Source organism: Prionailurus viverrinus, chromosome D1, assembly GCF_022837055.1.
Source record: "Prionailurus viverrinus isolate Anna chromosome D1, UM_Priviv_1.0, whole genome shotgun sequence".
NCBI classification, from domain to species: Eukaryota; Metazoa; Chordata; class Mammalia; order Carnivora; family Felidae; genus Prionailurus; species Prionailurus viverrinus.
The window spans coordinates 63,604,386-63,629,511 of NC_062570.1; the positions used below are offsets into that span (position 1 = coordinate 63,604,386).

A 25,126-nucleotide genomic window follows, 5' to 3' on the forward strand; every position below is an offset into this window, starting at 1 on the left:
ACATTAGTTTACTAGCCTGTAAAATGGGAATTAGGTATTTTTGTTAAAATACCTAACTTGCAGCATTAAATGAGGTGATATGTCTAGTATAGTGCTCAGCACATAATGATACATGCTAAAGATAGTAACTTCTTAGCATTATTAGTATTAAGGACTGAAGAAAACCAGATATTTCACATTATTCTCTCATATTTTTTACTAATTCATGTTTTGGTATATTGTAGTATTTTTCTTTGAATGGCAAAACAAGCAAAAACCTTAAAATTTTATTCTAAATTCTAATGAAAGTGAAAATATTCACCTGCAATGTCCTGGGTTATCCCGTCTACTTTTTTTTTTTTTTTTTTTTTTTGAGAGAGAGAGAGAGAGAGAGAGTGAGAGAGAGAGAGAGCACACACAGAAGGGGCAGAGGGAGAGACTCTTAACCACGCTCCACGGTCAGTGAGTAGCCCAACTCAGGGCTTGATCCCACAATCCTGGGGTCATGCATGACCTGAGCTGAAATCAAGAGTTGGACGCTCAGTTGACTGAGTCACCCAGGCACCCCTATCCCTTCTACTTTTAAAGGATCACTATGGACTGGTACATTTAGGCATGAAATGTCCTGATGCTTGTTATCTTACTTTCAAATGTTTTTGAGGAAAGAGAAAAGGAAAATCAAAGCAATGTGGGCAAAATATTAATAATTGTTGAATCAAAGTGGATAGGTAAAAGGGGTTTGTAGTACTTTTAAACTTTCTTACATATTTGAGATTTTTCAAAACCAACATTTGAAGGAAAAAAAAAAAGATCAACATGGAAAATCAAAGTAATATCATGGAGGAACTAGAACCAAAGTTCTGATTTAGGATTTTTCTTAAATTCTTGATGAAAATTGGAGTAGTATTTAATAAAACTAAATATCTAGCAGTTAAAACAGAACTAGTGGTGTTTAAGAAACATACATCTATCTGAGAAATTTGTTACTTAAGTGAGGCAAAATGTGTACATCGTTTTAGCCAAATTACAAAATAATTTCAGTACCTCTACTTATACATACAAACATGAAAAATCAGCCCCTTACAGTAGAAACTTACACACTGACTAGAGTCTGACCCCTAGAAGAAGACTCAATCTATTACTAATAACATAGTTGCAACATGTTTTGCAGTCTTTAAGCTTCATTCTCCAACATTTTCCACAGAACAGTCTTAGTACTAGAACCAAAAAAAGATGATCAATATTGTTACCCTTACAATCGTTTCAGGAATTTTGAGCAGTTTAAAACTAGGAAAATACAATCAGATAATGATTCTTCTCATCTGGCAGGTGTCAAGTTCAGGAACTTAAGGTTCTTACGTTAACTTTACCCAGATCAGTGTATCTTTTTGATATCTGTGGTAAGATAAATCTGTTACACTGAGAAGGGACAAAGGATTGCTCCATTTTTATTATAAACTTTTTCCTGTATGTTTTGGTTGGGGTGGTATTGAAGTTAGCGTAGAGATAGAATGTAAACAATTAAACTGTCCTTACTGTATATTTTGGCCAAGGGGCTACATGTGGCAGGAAGGGTCTCTTGGGAGTGTGACACATAACGAGTATGACCAGCAAGAGGAAGAATAGAGGTAAGCATTGTAACAGTGAGTAGACCAGAAATGGAAGAGAAGAGACACTTTTTTCCCAATCATCCTGTAAGAAATACTGAAGACATGAAAAGTATATAAATATGTTTGATGAGAAGCTTTTGCTGCTCTGTGGACTAAGCAGCAGTCTGAGTGACTCAATGTCTGAGTGACTCATTCAAGGAAACCTACAGTAAAGGTCTACATTATTTGGTTTTTCACAGTTAGATTGATATTTAAAAATGCAGCTCCAGGTTGACTTATACACACACACACACACACACACACACACACATTATATTGATACATATCTATTTTAAATTGAAGCCCAAATCCCTCAGTGGTGACAGGTAATTTATGTTTCTTTGATTTAATCGATATCATATTTCTTATCATAAGAAAGCTTTATTTGACTCTTTCTTTCACTTGGCTATGAAGTTGTTAGTGATTTCTGTTTTGTTTTGTTGGGATATTGCATTCACCAAGTTGTATTGAAAATACACTAGCTTTTCTTTCCATGGCCCAGAATCACACATGAATTGACTGTATCGCACCGTATTGCTTGAGTGCTCCTGTGGGTCTTGGTACCTTCAATCATAGTTCTTCAACCTTGTCTCGTGTTTTGGAGCTCACAAAACAGAAAGTTACCAAATTCAAAGGCAGAAAAGATGTAATAGCACCACTCTTCACAGAAATGGAGACTAGAAAGTCAGGAAGAGAGCCACATCTCTCAAATTGCTGCTTATCCTTTTATCGCTACTTCTCTCTGTGCTTCTTCCCAGTTCCCCTGATTCTCTCCTAAAACTAGCTGTCTCTGCTTTCTTTGAACTTTCTGCTCCCTTATAACTATTGCTTCCAAATGACTTGGGCGTCCTGTGGTACCAACCCCATCCTTGACTCTAGATGATCTGTCAGTTAAGTTTTCCTGTATGTGTGGCTGACTTATTTCAAATTTTCAAGAGAAGGAATATGATTGATTTAACCTACCCTATAGAGAGAACCACATATCCATTAGCTCTGGGAAGGGGAATGGGTTCTGTTACAAACTAGTTGGTTTTAGCTACAGGTAACAGCAGATCCTCTTAGAAGGGTATGTATAGTAGAGGAGGCTCCAATCTTTAGCTATGCTTGTATTGGCTATAAACCTACATTATGTAGGCCTAAATGTGCAAGTTGGGTTTGGATAACATGGTTCTAGCTCAGAGCTACGTAAGCAAAAAGGGGAATTTATTGGCTCCCATAACTAAAAAAAATACATGGATGCAGCTGGATTCAGGCTGAGCTGGATTCAGCACCCAGGCAATGTCATTGAGGCTTTATTTCTCTTTGTCTTTTGACTTTGCTTATGTGTTTGAATTCTGAGTCACCGAGAATGCTTTTAGCTGGAAGTAACAGAAGTCCTGAGAGTAGCCTAACAGTGAAAACAATTCTCACATAATGAGAGGTCTCCAGGTAGGTGCTTCCAGGTTGTTTCAGTGGCTCAAAAATGTCATCAAGTATCAGGTTCCTCACGTCTGTCCCCTGCTCCTTTCTGGTTTTAGCTATAGGTAAGGGCAGAGCCTCTTAGAGGGGTGTGTATGGTAGGGGAGGCTGTAATCAAAAAAGTTTTTTCAGGGCGCCTGAGTGGCTCAGTTGATTGAGCATCCAACTCTTGATTTTGGCTCAGATCATAATCTCACAGTTTCATGAGTTTGAGCCCTGTGTCAGGCTCTGCACTGGCTGGAAGGGTAGAGCTTGCTTGGGATTCTCTCTCTCTCTTCCTCTGTCTCTGTCCCTCTCCCACTTGTGCTGTCTCTGGCTGTCTCAAATAGATTAAACTAAAAAAAAAAAAGTTTTTTTCATCCTTAGGCTTATTGCCTTATAAATGCAAGACAAGCTCCAACTCCAAGCATCCCATTCTTAAGCAAAATCAGGGGAAAGGGAAACAAACACTGGAGGGAGAGCTCTTCCTGCCCGACTCACATTTTAAAAAATATTTTTAAAGGTTTTATTATCATTATTATTTTAAATAATTTATTGTCAAGTTAGCTAACATACAGTGTATACAGTGTGCCCTTGGCTTCGGGAGATTCCCATGATTCATCGCTTACATACAGCACCCAGTGCTCATCCCAGCAAGTGCCCTCCTCAATGCCCATCACCCATTTCCCCACCCCTCTGCCCTTCCCATCAACCCTTAGTTTGTTCTCTGTATCTAAGAGTCTCTTATCATTTGCCTCCCTCTCTGTTTGAAACTATTTTTTTTTTCAACGTTTTATTTATTTTTGGGACAGAGAGAGAGACAGAGCATGAACGGGGGAGGGGCAGAGAGAGAGGGAGACACAGAATCGGAAACAGTCTCCAGGCTCTGAGCCATCAGCCCAGAGCCCGACGCGGGGCTCGAACTCACGGACCGCGAGATCGTGACCCAGCTGAAGTCGGATGCTTAACCGACTGCGCCACCCAGGCGCCCCGAAACTATTTTTTTTTTCTAACTCTCACATTTTATCAGGAAAGGAAATCTTTTCCAGAAACTCCCCAGCAGACACACTTCTACATCTCATTGTAAAAATCTAGGTCATGTGGCTACCTCCAGCAGCAAGAAGGGCTGGGAAGTCAAATGGCTGACATTTCTAGTTTCTCGTGGAAGATGGACTCTACCACCACAGAAGAAGGGAGAAAGGAATAGCTATTGGGTCGTCAGCCAACATGCCTTCCAAGGTTCTAGTCTTCCATTCGCAAAACCTGGCAAGCAAGAGAATTACCAGCATTCTCCACAGCATCATTTCATACTATATTGTTTCCCTTCTAGTAACTGATATTTAGTAAAATCTCATTTAATTTTAGCTCTACAAGCAACAATGTATTTAAGCAGTCTGTGTTGATCAGTCTCTCAGTAATTTTGTTTGTCTGAAGCTAATTCTCTTTAGATTCCTCAGGAAGGGCTTGTGGAAGCAAAATTTTATTTCCCCTTTTGCCTGGATGCCCGAAACATTTCTTTTCTTTTTTTCTTGAAATTCAGTAATTTTAGTAGAGTATGCTTGTTATTGAACATTCTGAGGCAGTATTCTCAGGTATGCTCTTTCAAAATGTAATTTTACGTCTTTTTTATTTCAGGAAAGTTTTCTTGAAGTTTTTTAGTATTGATCTCTTCCCTTGCTTTGGCTTTTTCTTTAGGGACTCCTGTTACATGTATGTTAGATCCTTATCATCTATCCCAAATATTTGTCCCTTTATCTTGAAATTAAAAAAAAAAACCCTCTATTTCCTTTTTATTTTATGGTTATCTTTTTTTTACATTTTATTTCTCTTAAGGTATTACCTGTTAAATTTCTTTGCTCTCAAATTCCTTTTAAGTTAAGTTTCCATTCTGAAATGATTTTTCCCTTTATTTCTAATTATTTCCTGAGTTCTATCAAATGATTTCTGAATTTTTCTAATTCTGGTATGTGTTCTTCTTTCATGACTTATATAACTTTCCTAGTGTCTTTTATCTTGTTTTGCAATGGGCTTGTTTTACTGTTTCTTGATATGTTTCCATTGTCTTTAAAGATGTTATTCTGTCCGGATTCTTTTTTCTTACAAAAGTTTTGTACGAGTTTGATGTTGATACTTTTCTGTTGCTCACCTTTGAAAAAATGGCTTTTCTGAACTTTTAGGAAGAGGTGAGGTTCAAAATGGCTTTCTAACCTCTCTGTTTCCTTTTCTATTGTTTTTCTGTAGTGTTCAAAAACTGGTGGCCAGCATTCTGAGATTTCCTGGTTTCTGTTTTGCTCTCCGAGTTTTGTCTGGACCTTTTCTCTTTTTCTCTATTGCTTCCACTCTGCTCAGTTTTAATTCCACCCCCAGCACTTTCTCCTTCTTGTCAAGCTCTGTCCCAGAAGGGGCCCTGGCCAGTTGGTTTCAGGAGTCCATCGGGCATAGATTGCTTCAGCTCCTACAGACTTCATTGCTTTTGGAGTGGGAAAACTCCCTCCACTTTCACCTCCTATTCTCAGATTTGCCCTCTGAACCCCAGGAAATGCCTTTGGGCTGTATTGGAGTTTTCCTAGTCTCAGGTCTGTCAGTTGTGTCTGTATTCCCCTCTGCTTTCTGCCCTACAAATGACAATGCCATGTAATTCTTGAGGCTGTAGGTGCTTTGTCCCCACCCACTTGCATTTTGGGGTTTGTAAGGATCTCTTAGCCCCATTTTCACTAAAATGTTGTCATTGGGTTTTACTGTCTAATTGATCTGTCACTTTTATGTCCTTTTATGTGGGAATTTGGGAGAGATTTCAAAATTGTGCTGTCACTCCCACCATTTTTCCAGAATCCCTCCTAGTATTATTTTTAAAGGGTCGTTCTTGATGTTATGTGAGGCAGAGACTGTAAGGTGTTGGAAGCAAGGGCCCAAAGCAGGGAGATGAGTTAGAAGGGCATTGCAGTAATGCCCTTCTAACTGAAAATCTAATAGTGACTGGGCTGAGGTAAGGGGGCAGGTGGTGGTAATGGTGATGAGAGTTGGTTGGATTCTGGATATATTTTTAATGTAGACTCAGTGGGATTTTGTGATGGTTGGGTGTGTTGTATGTTAGGTTAAGAGTCAAAGATAACTCAAGTTTTTGACTGGAGCAAGTGGAAGGATGGTGTTCCCATTTACTGAAGTTGGAAGACTGCAAGTAGAGTAGTTTGGGGTAAGGGAGAAATCAGAGATCTTTTTTTTTTTTTAATTTTTAACATTTATTCATTTTTGAGACAGAGAGAGAAAGAGAGAGAGAGACAGAATGTGAGCCAGGGAGGGACAGAGAGAGAGGGAGACACAGAATCTGAAGCAGGCTCCAGGTTCTGAGCTGTTAGCAAAGAGCCTGACATAGGCTCAAACTCACAAACCGTGAAATCATGACCTGAGCCAAAGTTGGATGCTTAACCGAATGAGCCATCCAGGAGCCCCTTGAGGTACATGATAGACATCCAAGTAGAGATGTGGAATAGGCAATTGTTTAAATGGGATTGGGATTCAGTGAGAGATCTGAACTAGACATAAATTTGAGAACAAATAGATGGTATTTAAAACCATGAAACTGGATGAGTTCTCCTAGAAACTACAGATGGAGAAGAGAAGAGACCTGAGGACTGAGACTTGTTGGTGGGGGGGGGGGGGGCACTGTATGTTTAGGTGTTGGTACTATGCATCTAATTTCTGAACATTTCAATGCTTCCCCCCACCTTTCTTTTTCAGTTTATTTATTTTTTGTGTGAGAGACAGAGAGAGTGCATGTGGGGGAGGGGCAGAGAGAGAGGGGGACAGAGGATACGAAGCAGGCTCTGTGCCGACAGCAGAGAGCCCAGTGTGGGCCTCGAACTCATGGATCGTGAGATCATGACCTGAGCCAAAGTGGGATGCTTAACTGACTGAGCCAGCCAGGTGCCCATCAACCTCTTTTTGCACAAAGTTTTAACACAAATACTGAAATTGGCACTTAGCCGGTTTCTAAGAAGTTTAAAGGAAAAGCCAGGCTCAGGGATATTCCTTAAGACATACTGAGGACTGGCATGTTCAACATCGTTGCCACCTCTTCCTCTGTTCCACAGAGGCTGGAGTTTTTCCCATATCTCCTTATAGCTAGATGTTGTATGTGCTTGAGATCTGCAAGAGATTTCAGTTCAGAATTAGGGTAAGAGGGGGAGAGAGCCAACACATATGCCATCCATTCTGCTGGAGGAGATCATAATAGAGGTAGTGTGCTTTTGTAGCTGCTGTTATGGCAGTGACATCCCAATTTGCCAGGCAGCACAGAGCCATAGATACTCAGCCTCGAGTGTTTTTGTTTGTCAGCCCTTCCAACTATTTGCAACTCATTTAATATCCCATAACAATTCCCTTTCTGCTTATACTAACTAAATTCTGTTTTCTGAACCTGAGCCATAACTAGTAAATTCCCTCAGTGGGTTGGTGCTTGTGATATAGATGTATGTGTAAACTCACTCAGGAGCAGGGAGTGTGTGTGTGTGTGTGTGTGTGTGTAATGTACACACTCAGGTAGGGAGAGAGGTTGTGTGGAGGCCCTGAAGGGCACTCATGGACAATTTTGGCATGTGTCCCATTAGAAGAAGATGAAGAGGAGGACTCAAACAAGGAATTCATCATGCCCAAGCTCCAGGGCCAGCCTAGCGATGCTGTGCACATCTTTTGTGGCCCAAATATAGGATTGGTGTGGCCCTGGAAGTCTCACACAGTTACTGAAGCCCTGGAGGTCCGTGGGTGCCGGCTGCGGGGTCAGTACTTGCCCCCCAATTATAAGCAGCTGCAAGAAGACCTGGACAACAGTCCTCGAATCCAGCAGGCACTGACTCTGCAGCAGGCCTTGCTGGAGGTGAGAAAAGAGGTTTAAGCAGTGGGGTCATGCCCACTAATTCCAGTCATAGCCACCCACCTCTGCCCTAAGCACCTTGTCTGTACCTAGGGCATGCTGTGGGAGGTGAAGGAATTCTGCAAGGAACATCACTGGATGACAGGCATTCATGAGTTCCTGCAAGCCTGGGGGCCTCAGAAGCTGGAGTCCATGAGAGGTTGTCCCATCAAGAACTACATGATGCTGGTGAGCCGCGTGAACATGTGGCAGACTGATGTCTCCAATATACCTAAGAAGTTGATCACAAAAGGCAGATTGCTGCAGCTGAACTGCTATCACATACAGGCAGAGATGGGTGAGTGCTGCTTATCCTCTTTCCTTTCCTTCCACCTTCCTTATCTCATCCGCATGGCCCTCCTTGGGCCTGGAAATGTCCTTCAAGGACTTTTGGTGAAGGCCCCTCATTGGACCTCTAAGGCCTCCTAAAGTCCCAGGTCCCAGCCCCTTCCCTTTGCAAGTAAAGGTGTGATCATTACAGATGATAGCCTCTCCATCTGTTTTGGTGCTACTCATTCCCCATGCTCTGTGGGAAACATGTTTCTGTCACCTGACACTTTCTATTTTTCTGGCATGAAAGTAGTTCAAACCAAATGTGAGTGAGAGAAATCTTAGCCTACTCCTTAGGCTAGTGAGCTCAGTTTCTTTGCAGATATTCTCAGGAATCAAGAGTGCCCTTCCCCACACGCAGCAGAGTCAAAATTGACACTATAATTTTCATGTATAAAATGTTAGTCTCCTTAACTGATGTCCTCTTACTCTGTAGTCCTAACTTCTGCAGATGGCAAAAGAATGTATTCCAATTGAAAATGAAAGCACTTTTCATTTAAAGCAGCACTTTTGGTTTAACTCAGTCTATTTTGGGTATTTGGTCAATTCAAAATTCGTACTACAGTTCTGGGTTGTTTTTATTCTCAAGTGCCCTCTGCTCCTCTTCCTCCCCAAGGTGGCAGCTGGCATTGGAGAGGGCTGCTGGGCTGTGTGCTCTTCTTTGCTGGCTTCTGTCAACCCTTACTGAGGTGTGATACATCCATTCCTGGTCTCTGCCCTCCTTCTGACATTGCTGCTTCTGGTGCAGCTATGGCCTGAGCTAGTGTAACTGTGTGTGTTCTCTTGGCTAGTAGGAGCTCAGAATGTCTACCTTTGCTAACTCAGCCCTGCATTGGATCCTGCTGGCTTTGCAGATCCATGGGATTTTAGTCAACCCTTCATTCTATCTTTGTCTTGGGCTGGCCACTCCCATAGCTTCTGCTTCAGGGTCCCTCACCCCTCTACACTGGAACCCATCCAGGCCCACTGGTTATTAAATCTCTATTATCTTATGTATCCCCTGCCATTTGGAAGTTGTGGGGGAATTTGGGAGCATTGTATTTAGCCCTCTTTCTGCTGCAACACATCACATGATTTCTACCCTGCTATGGATATCTCATGTTAGCATGTGGGCAATCTGCAAGGTGGTATCTTCCCTAAGTTCCACATGGAAGGTGGAGCTGAAACCCATTCTGCAATCTGTTTCCTCCTCAACCATCTCAGTTTCCCTCTTGTCTCTTATCTACCCCAACTAGACCAAGTCCCAGTTGTTGGTCTCTCTGGGTCTCTGAGAAATCTGGTTTAAAACCTAGTTTTGGTCCTCTTCCCCCCCCCCCCCGCCTCCCTTCCAATGGGAAGGATGTCTAATGCTATTGTTTAATAGCTAAAGTGTCTCTGCCTAGAAACTGGTCTTAGAAAGGTTCACAGTGGGGTAGATTGGGAAGCCACTGATTTGTACTTCTAGGAAACAGAAAGGTGGTTCCATTTTCTCACCTAGCTCCCAATAACCAATAGTGTCTGCTTCCTGCAGAGAGAATGTTCTATCAGACCCATGGTCCCCAGGGCTGCTTTCTTTATGAAGGTGGGTGGCTTTGGGTGGCTCTGAAAGAGATTTCTTGAAAGTGCTTGCCTGCCTCACCCTCCTTGTCTTTCCTTTTCAACAAATAAAAGCACATGCCAAATTATGTAGCTTTTGGGCCACAAACTCCCCACTTTGCCCTCCCTCAACCCCACCTAAATGTATAGGGGATTCAGGCTGGCATGGAAGGAACAGGGAGGGCCTGTGGTTAGCCTACCTTCTTTCTGACCTTGGCTTTGCTCCAATGTTGTTCAGGAAGCCTCTGTTCTTTCTAGTTTGTTAGATTCTTCGTCCTTAGTCCAAGATCAGCTGGCCTCTTCAAGAAGAACGGATGGAGAGAGAAAACCATGCGGTTCAGAATCATGGCTCTGCTTTTCACTGGCTTGTGTGACCTCAGGTCACTGTTCAGTTCATTTATTTGTAACATGGACATGATAATGCAGTCACCCACAGGGTTATGATAAGGAGGAGTAAATGAGATATTTTTTGCAGTGTTTTTAGCATTGAATAAGGCATGCAACAGGTGCTTAATTTTTTCATTTAACCTTATCCCCTTCTGTCTACTCTCATTCTTCTTGTGATCTAATTTTGTCTACTTGTCCTCCAACTCTGTTCGTCTTCTGCCTAGTCTTCCCTGCACTGTGAATGACATAATTATTCACTCTTGTGAGTTAGTGTTCATCATTTATTCTTCCCTCTCCCTAACTCCACCACATACAACCTGTCACCAAATCTCTTCCATTCGTCTACCTCCTAAATATCTCTCAAATCTGTCTTCCCATCCATCTCCAACTTCTAACCCCCAGCAGCCCTCTGGTATTTTCAGTCTGTCACTGATTTACACACCATATGATGTCGCTGTTGAGCTCCTTTCTGCCATCACCTGCCTGATACTGCTGGTCTAAAAAGCAGCACAGGGGTACCTGGGTGGCTCAGTCAGTTAAGCGTCTGACTTTGGCTCAGGTCGTGATCTCACAGTTTGTGAGTTTAAGCCCCATGTCGGGCTCTGTGCTGACATCTCAGAGCCTGAAGCCTGCTTCAGATTCTGTATCTTCCTCTCTCTCTGCTCTTCCCCTACTCACGTGCTGTCTCTCTCTCAAAGATAAAGATTTAAAACAAAATTTTTTTAAGCAGCACAATTGCAACAGCCTAGCTACTGCTAGAGGGCACAGGGATAGTCTGAAAAAGGAGATGTTCTCTTCCTTGTGTTCTGTTCAACCTTGGATGTCCCTCCATGGCTTCCCTCTCTCTCGGTTTTCTCAGTCTCATTTCTTGGTATTGAGTCCTATTGGTTACTTCCTTCGAAGCTCCAGATGGGTCATACCCAGTGTGTCTCAATTATCTGTCCCTGGAACTCACTACCTCACTTTCTAGTTGCAGAGATGCTCATAGAGGATAAGTCAGTTTATTTTCACCCCTCAAAACATAAAATAGAACAGAATGGCGCCAGGCTGCCTCAGTTTGACTATTTGCCCTGCCACTGTGTGATATATTTTTTAAGTTTTTATTTAAATTCTGGGTAGTTAACATACAGTGTAACATTAATTTCAGGTGTAAAATATAGCGATTCAGCACTTCTCTGCAGCACCCAGTGCTCATCACAAGTGCACTCCTTAATCCCCATCACCTGTTTAACCAATCCCCTCACCCACTTCCCTTTTGGCAACCATCAGTTTCTTCTCTATATAGTTAAGAGTCTGTTTCTTGGTTTGCCTTTCTTTCTCTTTTTTTATCCTTTGCTCATTTGTTTTGTTTCTTAAATTCCATATAGGAGTGAAAACATATTGTATTTGTCTCTCTCCAACTGACTTACTTTGCTTAGCATAGTATTCTAGCTCCATCCATATTGTTGCAAATGACAAGATTTCATTCTTTTTATGGCTGAATAAGATGATATGATATAATTTATTTAACATAAATCATATATAATATAATAATATATAATATTTTATTCTATACACGCACACACCACATTCTTCTTTACCCATTCATCAATGGATGGAACTTGGGCTGCTTCTATAATTTGGCTATTGTAGATAATGCTGCTGTAAACACTAGGATGCATATATCCCTTTGAATTAGTATTTTTGTATATTTTGAGTAAATGCTCAGTAGTGTGATTGCTGGATCATAGGGTAGTTCTATTTTTAACTTTTCGAGGAACCTCCATACTGTTTCCTACAGTGGCTGCAACAGTTTGCATTCCTACCAACAGTGTAATCGAGTTCCCCTTTCTCCACATCATCACCAAGACTTGTGGTTTCTTGTGTTGCTTTTAGCCATTCTGACAGGTGTGAGGTGGTATCTCATAGTTTTGACTTGTATTTCACTGATGATGAGTGATGATGAACATTTTTTTATGTGCCTGTTACCCTTCTGAATGTCTTTTTTGGAAAAATGTCTATTCATGTCTTCTGCCCATTTCTTAATTGGATTATTCATTTTTGGAGTGTTGTGTTTTATAAGAATTATACATTATTATTATAAATATAAATTATATATGTTGTGTTATATAAAGAATTATATATATATTTTACATTTATCAGATATGTCATTTGCAAAAATCATCTCTATTCTGTAAGTTGTCTTTTAGCTTTGTTGATTGTTTTCCTTTGTTGTGCAGAAGCTTTTTATTTTGATGCAGTCCCAATAGTTTATTTTTGCTTTTGTTTCTCTTGCCTCAGAAGATATATCTAAAAAGAAGTTGCTATGGCCAATGTCAAAGAGGTTACTGCCTGTATTCTCTTCTAGGATTTTTATGGTTTCAGGTCTCACATTTAGGTCTTTAATTCATTTTGAATTTATTTTTGTGTATGGTATAAGAGTGTAGTCTAGTTTCACTTTTTTGCATGTAGCTGTCCAGTTTTCCCACACTACTTGTTGAAGAGACAGTCTTTTTCCCATTGGATATTCTTTCCTGCTTTGTTGAAGGTTAATTGGCCATACAGCTGTGGGTTCATTTCTGGATTTTCTATTCTGTTCCATTGATCTGTGTGTCTATTTTTATGCCAGTACCATACTGCTTTGATTACTAAATTACTGCTTTGTAATGTAACTTGAAGTCCAGAATTGTGATGCCTCCAACTTTGCTTTTCTTTTTCAAGATTGCCTTGGCTATTCTGGGTCTTTTGTGGTTCCATAAAAATTTTAAGATTGTTGGTTCTAGCTCTGCGAAAGATGCTATTGGCATTTTGATAGGGATTGCATTAAATGTGGATTGCTTTGGGTAGGTTAGACATTTTAACAATATTTGTTCTTTGAATTCACAAGCATGGGATGTCTTTCCATTTCTTTGTGTCAGCTTCAGTTTCTTTCATCAGTGTTTTATAGTTTTCAGAATACAGATCTTTCACCTCTTTCGTTAAGTCTATTCCTAGGTATCTTATTGTTTTTGGTGCCGCTATAAGTGGGATTAATTCCTTAATTTTTCTTTCTGCTGCTTCTTTACTGATGTATAGAAATGCAATAGATTTCTGTATGTTGATTTTATATCCTGAGACTTTACTGAAATTGTTTCTCAGATCTAGCAGTTTTTTAGTGGTCTTTTGGGTTTTCTTTTTTTTTTAATTTTTAAAAATTTATCTATATATAGAGAGAGAGAGAGCACATGTGCATGCGTGCAAGTTGGGGAGGGGCAGGAGATTGAATCTCAAGCAGGCTCTACACTGTCAGTGCAGAGCTCAATGTGGAGGGAGCTGGAGGTGGGGCTTAAACTCAGGAACCATGAGATCATGACCTGAGCTGAAATCAAGTGTTGAAATTGAGTGTTGGACGCTCAATGGACTGAGCCACCCAGGTGCTCCTCAGGTTTTGTATATATAGTATCATGTCATCTATAAATAGTGAAAGTTTTACTTCTTCCTTGGCTATTTGGATGCCTTCTTATTTCCTTTTGTTGTCTGATAACTATGGCTAGGACTTCCAGTACTATGTAGAATAAAAATGTTGAGAATGGACTGTAGTGGAAAACCGCTCACTTTTCCCCCCATTTAGGATGGATGATACTAGCTTTCAGTTTTTCATATATGGCCTTTATTATATTGAGGTATGTTCCCTCCAAATCTACTTTGTTAAGGGTTTTTTATCATGAATGGATATTATACTTTGTCAAATGCTTCTTCTGCATCTAATGAAATGATCATATCGTTCTTTTATTAATGTGATGTACCACATTGATTGATCTGTGAATATTGAACCACCTTTGCAACCTAGGAATAAATCCCACTTGATCGAGGTGAATGATTTTTTTAATGTGTTGTTGGATTCAGTTTGATAGTATTTAACTGAGAATTTGTGCACATGTGTTCAGGGATATTGACCTGCAGTTCTCTTTTTTAGGGGTGTCTTTATCTGATTTTGGTGTCAGGGTAATGCTGCCATCATAGGATACATTTAGAAGTTTTCCTTCCTTTTCTATTTTTTGGAATAGTTTGAGAAGAATAGGTATTAACTCTTCTTTAAATATTTGGTAGAATTTGCCTGTGAAGTCATCTTGTCCTGGACTTTTGTTGACATTATGTGATATTGATAAAGCTATTGAACCTCTCCTGAGGCTCAGTTTGCTTATCTGTAAAACAGGGACAATAATAGTATCTACCTCAAAGGGTTTTGTGAGTATTGAAAGGACTAATATAAGCAAAGTAGTTGACATTGTATATGGCATGTAGTAAGCAAGCATTCTATACTGTATTTCGTGGTATACTGCATATCATATTTCTGTATTGTCTTTTGCTGTCCTGGGCATATTTTAACATCTCTGAACTTAAGAGGTGTATTATGATTGATAGCATGTCAGAGTCCAGATGGCATTGTTTTTTTCTTTTTGCATGGTATATAAAATAATGATGCTTCTTATAATCAGTGTTACTTTAGTGGTGTTAGTGATTTGGTGAGGCATCATACTGGTGTTGTTCCTGCCCTTGGAAACAGTGGAGTTGCTCATATCACCAAAGGCAGCCTCCAATATTACCTTCTAAGCCCCATATCCACCTGACAGCTTCTTTTTTTTTTTTCTAATTCTTAAAAACAAAACGCAGATTACACATTCTTCTTGCTACTTCTACTAGAGCAAAGCCACTAAGACTCCCCAAACAGAAAACTTTTATCTGGATAGGTTGTTCTACTATTCGTGAGCATGTCATTCCCGTGCCTTTACACGTGCTATTTCATCTGCTTGGCATGCCTTTGCCCCTGGAGCATTAGCTCCTCACAGCATTCAGCTCCAGTGTTCCCTGCTGGAGGAGGCCTTTCCCAGCTTCCTCAGGTCTCCTCTCTTTTCACTTGAAGAGGTGGGCACTTGAGCATTTATCGCACTGGTTTGTGATTGTCCATTTGCGACAGAGAGACAGAGCATGAACGGGGGAGGGGCAGAGAGAGAGGGAGACACAGAATCGGAAACAGGCTCCAGGCTCTGAGCCATCAGCCCAGAGCCTGACGCGGGGCTCGAACTCCCGGACCGCGAGATCGTGACCTGGCTGAAGTTGGACGCCTAACCGACTGCGCCACCCAGGCGCCCCTGTGATTGTCCATTTGTTTGTCTATCTCTGCCACCATGTTGTGAACTTCTGAGGGTGGGAACATTTTCTGTCTCACCCACCCACTCTGGTCTCCCGGTGTCCAGCATAGCCTTTAGTAGCTGTGGATAGCACCAGTGGATAGCAGCTGGCCAGACACTGGGCGGGGGTCCAGTAAGTGTTCACTGAGTCAGGGAATCAATTTGTGGTCTGGCTTCCCCATTACCCCTCCCCCACTGTGGACCCACAGCACTTGACCAGCACCCCTCCTCTTTCATGTACCTCCTAACACCAAACCTTCTCCTGTCTTCAGAATCCAAGCTGGATGGCATCAGGAAGGACATTCTTACACATGTACAGAATGAGTGCTGGACCCGCAGTCAGCAACTAATAACGGAGCTCACAGATTTCACGGAGGTCTTCCAAACCATCAACTCAGACATTCATACCATTGCACGGTGCTCCCAGAAGGTGGGCTTTTCTCATCCTTCCCATCTTGCTCACATGCTCAACACACTCTCTTCAGGTCTCTGCTGAGCTCCCATTGGGGCTTGATGCTTCTAAACTGTGCTCACATATGTGATCTGTCCTTACTAACTCTCACTCTGTTCTCGTGGCCCTCAGTTTCCTCATGTCAGGGAGAAGCCCTGGTGTGAGAGAGACTCTGTGACAGTCAGCTAGGGATCTATCACCCTGTCATCAGGGTAATGACTTGGTGGGGGAGGAGCCTGCTGTCTTCAGAGAGACCTGGGTCAGATGGGATCTGATCCCACAGTGCCCCTGATCCCAGTTGGGTAAAGGTGGCTGTTGGGGTCTGGGGCCCCTAGAAGATGGGAGCTCCCCTCAGAATGAGCCCAAACTGGTGCACAGGGTTGTGGGGGTGCCAGTCTCATGTTGTAGCCCCCTGCAGTTGAACCAGGCCAACGAGCAGTATGCAGAGCTGGAGAAGCGAATGGAATACATACGGGCACTCCACGAACTCATCCGCAACCACTTTAGCCTCTTTAGTGCTGAGAATGAGGCACTGGACATCTCGGTGAGAAGGCAGTTGGGGAAGTCACCCATGCCTCCCAGTCTCCTTCCCCCACAGCCGCACCTACCTGACCGCACTCCCCTTGCCCCACAGCTACTGGATGTGTGGGAGGCATTTCAATTTGAGAAAAGCCAGGCCTCAGAGTTCCTGCTCAGCAAGCGACATGCCATTGTGCCCAAGCTGCAGCAGCTAATAGCAGCGGCACTTGTGGAGCTGGAAGGTCTGATTGAGAACGCCCTATCTGGCCCCTTCATGGACCCTGCGCAAGAACAGAGGAGCATGGAGCGTCAGCTCATCTCCCTGGAGCGTCAGTTCCAGAACACAGCCAGTCACCTCAGTGAACTGCACCATGCCTATGCCACCTTCACCGGTACTGAGGATCCCTGCTCCCTCTACCACCATCCTGTGAGAGACCCATCAACTGAGATAAGGGTCCTGTATCCTGAGTGTCCCTAAGCAAGTCTCGGGAATCACATACCTTCATTTTAGTCTCTTTTATAAATGAAAATTACAGGACAGAATCTTTGTACATTGGCTATGTTAAGGGCTCTGCTTAGCGGGGGAAGACAGAGGGCTCACAGTCTGGTAGGGAAGGCAAATCGGTGAATGTTACATTAGAATGTGATGGGGCTGAAGGGCTAAAAGCCTCTGCAGGGGAAATGTAAAGGTGCCCTCATTGTAGTCCTTAGCCGATCCAGCCCAGTCCTGTACCAGGCTGCAGGTCCCAGCTAAAAATAGGTCTTGATAAGTCATAGCCCCTGCTTCCAGCCAATGTAGTGTAGAGGGGCAGCTGCCGAGGGTCTCCCTGGCCCACAGAGGAGACCAGGGCAGAACTATTGGTCTTAGCCCTCTGTACAAAGGGGTGCAGCTAGACTGGTTCCCTTCTGCACATTAAGAACTTTGTGGGCTCAAGTTTCTCCTTTCAGATTCAGTCACTTCTTTTGGTTACTTTTATCCCCTGGAAGGGCACACTGCTTCTGAGTTGCCTCTTGGCCAACTACCAACTATTACCAACTCTGCCTGTGGGCATCCCTAGTCCCAGGGCCATTTGGCCAAATGTAGGGTGGAGGGGACACCTTGGGACCATCCTTAAGCAAGGGACTTTTTTCTTCAGCCAAGTATGGAGACACCCTCTAACTGACATAGACCACAAACCTTAAACTTTCCTCTAGGGATTGGGTATGTTTGTGAAAAGGCAGAGTAGGGGCCTCAGGCCTTGTGATGCTAGGCCCAGGAAGCCCGAGAGCATGCTTTTAGTTCCATCGTCCATCCCTAGCTCTTCACCAAACTCCCAGCTTTTGTTAAAATAATCCAGGATCTTAAAGCTAGATTATTAATACTATTCTATATTTTCCATTATGTATCTTATTTTAATTAATACTTTTTAAAAAAGTTTATTTTCAGAGAGAGAGAGAACACAAGTAGAGGAGGGACAGAGAGAGGGAGAGAGGGAGAGTCCTGAGCAGGATCCACACTGTCAGTGCAGAGCCTGACACATGAACCCATGAACCATGAGATCATGACCTGAGCCAGAATCAAGAGTTGGACACTTAACTGCCTAAGCCACCCTGGCACCCCAATCTTAATACTTTTGACATTTGCTTGGTTTTATAACCAAGTTATCAACTATTTTCACATATAAGGTTTACTGGTTTTGTTTACCCACTCCCCCTTTTTTTTTAAAATCAAAGTATGGTTGACAACCAATGTTACAGTAGTTTCAGATGTACAAGATAGTGATCTGACAAGTGCTTCTATACATTCTGCTGTGCTCACCACAAGTGTAGCCACCATCTGTCACCATACATCGCTATTACAGTACCATCAACTATATCCCCATGCTGTGCCTTTCATCCCCGTGACCTTTCCGTTCCATAACCAGGCGCTGTAACTCTCCCTCCCCTTCACCCATTTTGCCCAACCTGCCACCTCCCTCCCCTCTGGCAGCTCTCAGTTTGTTCTCTGCATTTATGGGTCTGTTTTCTGCTTTTTGTTTTGTTTATTCACTGGTTTTGTTTTTTTAGATTCCACACATGAATGATATCACATGGTATTTGTCTTTCTCTCTCTGACTCATTTCATCTAGCATAATGCCCTCTAGGTCCATCCATGTTGTTGCACTACCATTTTTAGAAATACCCCATCTTTTCATTATTTTCATTCTTTACTTAAATGGCAGCAATATTTCTTTGAGTATTTATTTTTTCTAAGAAGGGAGTTAGAGGTGTTAAAATTTCTAAGTTCTTTATGTCTAGGATGACTTTATAATGTCCTTATATCACAGATTGGCTAGATATTGAATTCTGATGCCACAGACATTTTTTTCTCCAAACCTAGGATATTGCATCATTGTCTTCTGATATTTAGCATTGTGGGCCAATCTGTTATCAATCTGATTTTTTTTTTCCTGGGCAGGTAATTTGTTTATCAGTTATTTGATAATGGCTCTTAGATTTGCTCTGGTCTCCTTCCAGAATTCATACTTGTATATTGGATTTTCTGGATCTCTTCTCCATTTCTTTTATCTTCAGCATCATTCATTCCTTTATTCTGAATTCTGAGGAAATATCATGAGCTTATCTTATAAACTTCCATTTTCTTGGCATCTACTCTGTAATTTCCATTGCATTTAGAAGTACACACATATTATATGTATACACATGCTTATGTGCACATGTATATGTATATAAGTGTATGCATATGTGAATATATACCTGAGTATATTTCCTAGCCCTGTCTACTGAAGAGACTAAGAAGCAAAGACACTCCAACAGCAAGAAGCAACTTTGTGTCCTGGTCTTAGTTGCTAATATCATTCCCTACCAGGGCTCCTCAGAAAATGGGTGACTCCAGGGCTGTCACAGGGTAGGTACAAGATGAGTCTAGAATATCTTTTTAAGGTCTTGAGGACACAGAAGGGATGCCAACTGTCCAAATCTGAGGCAATTTTAGCACTGAAGTACAAAGTAAACTATTGGAAAAATAGGAATTTATAATCCACACTGATAATAAGTAGATAAATAAGTGAGGGAGAAATGAGGACTTGCACTTACAATAGAATGCCAAGAGCCAACTGATAAATGTAGAAGGAGAAAAATTGGAGGGAAAAAATCATCATTTTGCAAACATTCTGGTAAATGTTGGATCAGGTAAAGTCATCAGTGGGGCAAATTCGATGAGATGTAGAATATTTGCACAGTCTTAGAGATTCTCCTACAGAGACTACTTATTAGTTGCAAGGGAGGGGAGAAAAAACACTAGCAATTATTTAGTAGAGAAATTGGGCAACATTTTGACCAGGTGATCAAAGTTAACATCACCAATGAGAGACAGACATCATGTGCCTCCAGACATGATACCCAAAGGACACAACATTACCTATTCAGTAGTCCAGCTGAGAATGAATAACTTCAGTCATGAAAAGAATCATATAAACACAACATGAGGAACTTTCTGTTAACAAAAAAGGGAGAAAAGGGTCAATATACTTCAAAAATGTCTGTTAGAAAAGATTAAAGCTATGGGGAATGTTCTAGATTAAAAGAAGTTAAAGAGACATGACAAGTAAATGTGGTACTTGATTCTGGACTGGGTGCTGTAGTTGAGGGGGAAAATGCTATAGGACCTTATTAGGTCAATTGACAACATTGGAACATGGACTATAGGTTAAAGAATTGTATCAATATAATATATGAAGTTGATAATTATAGTTATATAAGAGAATATCCCTATTCTTAGGGAATACACAGTATTTGGGGGATAAATAGGGCCATGATATATGTAACTTACCCTTAAATAGCTCAGTAAAGAATTATGTGTTGGTGTATACATATGCCCATATACATACAGAGCCTGTAAACACAAGTGATAAAGAAAATGGGTAAAATGTTAACAAATGGTATACATCTATTCTTTTTACTGCTCTTTCTTGCAACTTTAAAAAATTTGAAATCACTTCTAAATAAAGTTTTAAAATGCAATGAAACTTACTGAGTAGATACCACAGCAAATGTGTGTCAGAGGATATTTGCTGTTTATCCTCAAGAGTGTATCTTCTCACATGTCTGGGGATACAATGCCTGCTCTTTTTTTTTTTTTTTAAATCTTTTTAACGTTTATTTATTTTTGAGACAGAGAGAGACAGAGCATGAATGGGGGAGGGGCAGAGAGAGAGAGAGAGAGAGACAGAATCTGAAGCAGGCTCCAGGCTCTGAGCCATCAGCCCAGAGCCCGACGCGGGGCTAGAACTCACGGACCGCGAGATCGTGACCTGAGTTGAAGTTGGACGCTTAACTGACTGAGCCACCCAGGCACCCCAATGCCTGCTCTTTCTTACAGAGGAAGTTCTTCACTTGTCCAAGATTTGATGTTGAGACAACTGCTGTCAAAGATTATATGAGTCTCTAGCCAGATCTTTTGAGTTCAGACAAAGGAAGATTGGAAGGGTTTAAATTTACTATCATTTTTTTTTTCTGGTCAGATGAGAGCTTTGATAGCCTGATAGTGATTCTCAGTCTTTCATTATTCTGCTCTCCATGATGGATGATGGATGATGCTTACACATGTAAGATTCATGATTCCCATCATTTGGGTATTATTTTATCCCTTTTTATCTCACTGAAGAAAGTATACTGGAACTCAGATGAATGAGAATGACAACTTTACTGTAATATCCTTGAGTCTAGTCAGATATATTTTAAGTAAATTACAAATCTCAGTACCATAACTATTATTAACTGCAAATTACTTTTGACACATATCTCACAACCAAATATAAATAATTGGTCAAGGATTATGCAGCAGCTTATGAGATGAAGGGAGGGAATAATGATCAGAAGTACACAAAATAGGAAGCATCACCATTTACCCCTTATGGTCCTCTCTATAGACCAGATATTTTTTCATATGCATCTCACTGGATTTATTCATTTGTCTAACAGGTATTCCTTGAGTGCCTATATTGTGCACCAGGCTTGAGATATATCAATAGATAAATAACATCCCCCCCACCCACCCTCATGGGCCCAACATTGTAGCAGGGAAAGAAAGACAACAAATTATAAACATAAAATATAACCAAATTATGGAGGCACCTTGGGTGGTTTAGTCAGTTAAGCATCTGACTCTTGATTTCAGCTCAGTTCATGATCTCATAATTTGTGGGATCAAGTCCCACATTAGGCTCTGCACTGTCAGCAGAGCCTTCTTGGGATTCTCTCTCCCTCTCTCTTTGCCCCTCCCCTACTTGCACACAGCTCTCTCTCAAAATAAATAAATAAACTTAAAAATATATGTATGTATCTAACCAAATTATGGAGTACATTAGAAGGTGATAAGTGGCATAGAAAAAAGAATAGAGAAGGTAAGAGGTGTTGAGAATGCCAGAGAGGGTAGAAAGCGGTTTTTAACGGGTTGGGCTACACAGGCCTCATGCAGATGGACTTGAATTTGGTGAAGAAGTGAGGTATATGGTTTTCTAAGGGAAGAGTGTTCCAGAAAGAATGAGCTACCAGTCAGAGGCTCTCAGCAGGAGAGGGCATACCTGGGGTGTATACAAGCATCAGCAAAGAGCCTGGTGTGTCTGGAGCAGAGTGAGATGGAAACTAACAGAAGAGGAACCCTTCCCTTTTGCTGCCATCACATTTTCCCAGATAGCCTTTCCTTGGAATAACTATCTCTTAGATGGTCCCCACCTACAATAGTCCCCACTGGACAATTTTGGACACCCCATCCCTGGCACTTTCAGGACCTTCCTTCCTGCCATTATGGGCTCTTGACAGACAACTCCCTGTCGTGCCCCTCCCTTGCACCCAGCCCAGGCCTTAACCTGCCCTGTCCCTCAGGGGAGGAGAGTCCTGTGCCCTTGCCAGTCTGCGGGACCCGTCCAATCGTGCAGCAGCAGCGCATCTGGCACCTGTACCGAGTCATCTCTGAAAACATCAGTGAATGGAAGTGCATGGCTTTTGCCAAGGTGCTGACACCCTTTCTTGGAGCCCCTGCCTCAGAGTGGAGAGTCTGCAGGGGTGGGCGGGGAAGGGTATCCAGCTAACAGTGAGCCTTCCTCCCTCCAGTTCAGCATGACTATCGCCCAGGAGAAGACAGATGGCTGGCTGACAGAGGCGGCCCGGCTGAGCACAACCCTGGGGCTGCACAGCCCGGTTCTGCAGCGCTGTATGCACATGCTGGAGGAGTTTCACATCTACCTGCCAATACTTAGCAGGCTGGGCAGCTTCCAGCTGCAGAACTTAAACTTCCAAGTCCTCCTGCGAGGTGTGTTTTGGGTAGAGTCAGAGGGGAGGGGAAGGGAAGTACAGGGGGATTAGAACAATGTAAGGACTCAGTTCCCTGCTGCTCCTGTAGGAAACACCTTTCCTCCCTGGGTTGCTCCCTGCCTTTGCCCCACAGGGATAAACATTTCTAACCTCATGCACACCATGTGAGTCTCCTCTGCTGACTTGGGCTAAACTCAAGCTACAGTCTTAGCTCTGGGCTCTGTGTTGTGTTCTGGACCCTAGGTTCTGGGTTCTTGGCTCTATGTTGTGCTTTGAGATCTGCTGTCTGGGAGCTGGGCTGGGCTGGGCTGGGCTCAGGGTTGCAGATCTGGGCTCTAGATCTGCAGATCAGGGTTGCAGATATGGGCTGGATTCTGCCATGTACTGAGTGTTTCTCTGACTTGTCCCCTCTACCTCCAGCCTTAGGGCTGGGCAGTCTTCAGAACACGGAACTCCTAACACTGGGCCAGCTGCTAACTTGTCCGCTGCTCGAATTTGCAGATCAAATCAATCAGGTGGGGCCCTCCAGAGAGAAGAAGTTGATCCAAGCCCAGAACCTATGTGCTAAACTCTAATAGAGCCAGTTAAGTCCCAGCAGCCCCTTGAGACAGGGGACAGTAGATACTGGCTTGTGGGTGGGAAGGCGGGAGGTTGAGTTTTTGGTCCTGCCTGGGGGGTGTGGGGATCTGATGGGTGGTCTCAGACTCTGCCTGAGAGCATGCCCCACCCCCAGAAGGAACTGGGTGGCAGCCCCAAATTTGTGGGCACACAGGATGGCAGATGTCCTCCAACACTTGCCTTGTTCCAATATGAACTGATTAAGGCACTATCTGCTCAGCTAAAACCTTGCAAAAGAGTAGGCTTCAAGGCAGCAGCCCTAGGTCAAAGTATGCTGCTGATGCTACCTGAGGCCAAATGGTCCCACTCTACATTTCTGAGACTTCCATTCCCCTGAGCCCTAGCCCTGGAGTCCCACTTTCAAGGCTATCCCCTGAGCCATCACCCAGTGCTGGTTCCTGAGACCCAGCTGTTCCAGATCTGGCAGTGTGAAAACGAACAAATCCGTGCCCAAGAAACTCTCCGGCGGCTGCAGCGGGTCTGGGAGGCACGCCAGCTGCGACTGATGAACTTCATCCTGTATGTACCCTATGAGCCCCCCGCCTTGGAGCGCTCCAAGAGGCAAATGTTCCATAGCCCCCAATGGGAGGTGGTGAGCAAGGATAGCGGCACCTTCATCCTTTCAGGTGAGACCCAGCTCTTGTTGTCCAGTTATAGCCCTCTGCTAGGGGCTACATTTGTCCACCACATCCACACAACCCTGCCCAATCTGGCTTCTCTAGCCAGGGCCCCATCCTTACTGAGCAACCTGAGACATCTGTCTGTTCTGAGACAGTTCTTCCATGTAGCACCTGTATAGTCTTAATCTTGGGAGCCCCCTGCTCCCTCCCTCCTACCCAATGCCTGGCCCTTTCAGCAAAGGTCCTTCCCTTTCTGGGTGGACTAAAAAAATCCCTCACAGTCATGTCTCTCCATTTTCCAGTGCTCTTTCCTCTATATTGCATCCTGTTGTCGGATCTCTTGCCCCATTCATTCACTCTTTTATCATTCCTGCATCAAACCTACCTGCCTTCTCGGAGCCAAACACAAGAGACCTTGAGATTTACAGTCCAAGTTCTGTCCTCTAGGAGCTCCTAATCCAGTGAGAGAGGATGATAGAATAGAGATAAGTGCATGATGGAGAATTTAACTGAGGGCAGTAGAATCTCAGAAAGAGGACTAGCTTCAAAGGATTGGGGAGAGTCAGAGGAATCTTCCTTTCCCATAGGTAAAGGCCTCATTGCTGACTCCTGAAGGAGCAGAAGTTTGCCAAACTTACAAGGAGAGAAGGGCATGCCGGGCAGAGAGAACAGCATATGTACAGGCACCCAAGATGGTATAGTTAGGGAACTGCCAGTAGAGGAGAAATTGTCTTATCCAATCCACTTGAAACTCAACTGGCAAATTCAAAGTTAGCTAAATAGAGAGATCATAAAATATGAGATACACATGGCTTAAAATTTTTACTTTAGCTTAAAACATATAAACATAACCTTTTAGCCTGAGGACAAGGGCTTGACCTTGATTTGCAGTCGACTGATAGAACTTCCTCACTGCCTTTCCTGCATTAATGCATTGTCCGCCATTTCCACTTTCAGCTTCTGTAAAGTTGAGCAGTGACATGAAGACACTTGTGAAGTTGCTGGAGTCCAAAATTTTTCTAGATGTTATTATAGTTTCCCAAGTTTTAAAAATTGACTGGCCTAGGGGCACATGGTGGCTCAGTCAGTTAAGCAACTGACTTTGGATCTCGGCTCAGGTCTTCATGTCAGGGTTGTGAGTTCAAGCCCTACATTGGGCTCCCTGCTGGGCGTGAAGCCTACTTAAAAAAAAAAAATTGGGAGTATAC

The 25,126-nt window shown here is 42.6% G+C and overlaps 2 protein-coding genes across 6 annotated transcripts in view; one reads left to right on the forward strand and one right to left on the reverse strand.

Annotated features, from left to right (window-relative positions):
- The window catches only part of DNHD1 (dynein heavy chain domain 1), an 82,608-nt gene that overhangs the window by 26,144 nt on the left and 31,338 nt on the right, over nucleotides 1-25,126 (forward strand). For 2 of the 5 annotated variants that reach the window (XM_047877359.1, XM_047877360.1), the window contains exons 11-18: nucleotides 7,673-7,938; nucleotides 8,029-8,272; nucleotides 15,689-15,846; nucleotides 16,286-16,778; nucleotides 22,252-22,379; nucleotides 22,480-22,678; nucleotides 23,101-23,195; nucleotides 23,717-23,924. In XM_047877359.1, the coding sequence (XP_047733315.1) occupies nucleotides 7,673-7,938; nucleotides 8,029-8,272; nucleotides 15,689-15,846; nucleotides 16,286-16,778; nucleotides 22,252-22,379; nucleotides 22,480-22,678; nucleotides 23,101-23,195; nucleotides 23,717-23,924 (1,791 nt within the window). Of the gene's footprint in view, nucleotides 1-7,672; nucleotides 7,939-8,028; nucleotides 8,273-15,688; nucleotides 15,847-16,275; nucleotides 16,779-22,251; nucleotides 22,380-22,479; nucleotides 22,679-23,100; nucleotides 23,196-23,716; nucleotides 24,141-25,126 lie in introns of those variants that run through there. The other 3 variants (XM_047877361.1, XM_047877362.1, XM_047877363.1) reach the window with 3 other exon arrangements.
- Nucleotides 20,198-25,126, reverse strand: part of RRP8 (ribosomal RNA processing 8) — a 64,552-nt gene continuing 59,623 nt past the window's right edge. Inside the window, exon 9 of the transcript XR_007156188.1 lies at nucleotides 20,198-20,260. The gene's annotated coding sequence lies outside the window, so the exon portion shown is untranslated. The remainder of the gene's footprint in view (nucleotides 20,261-25,126) is intronic.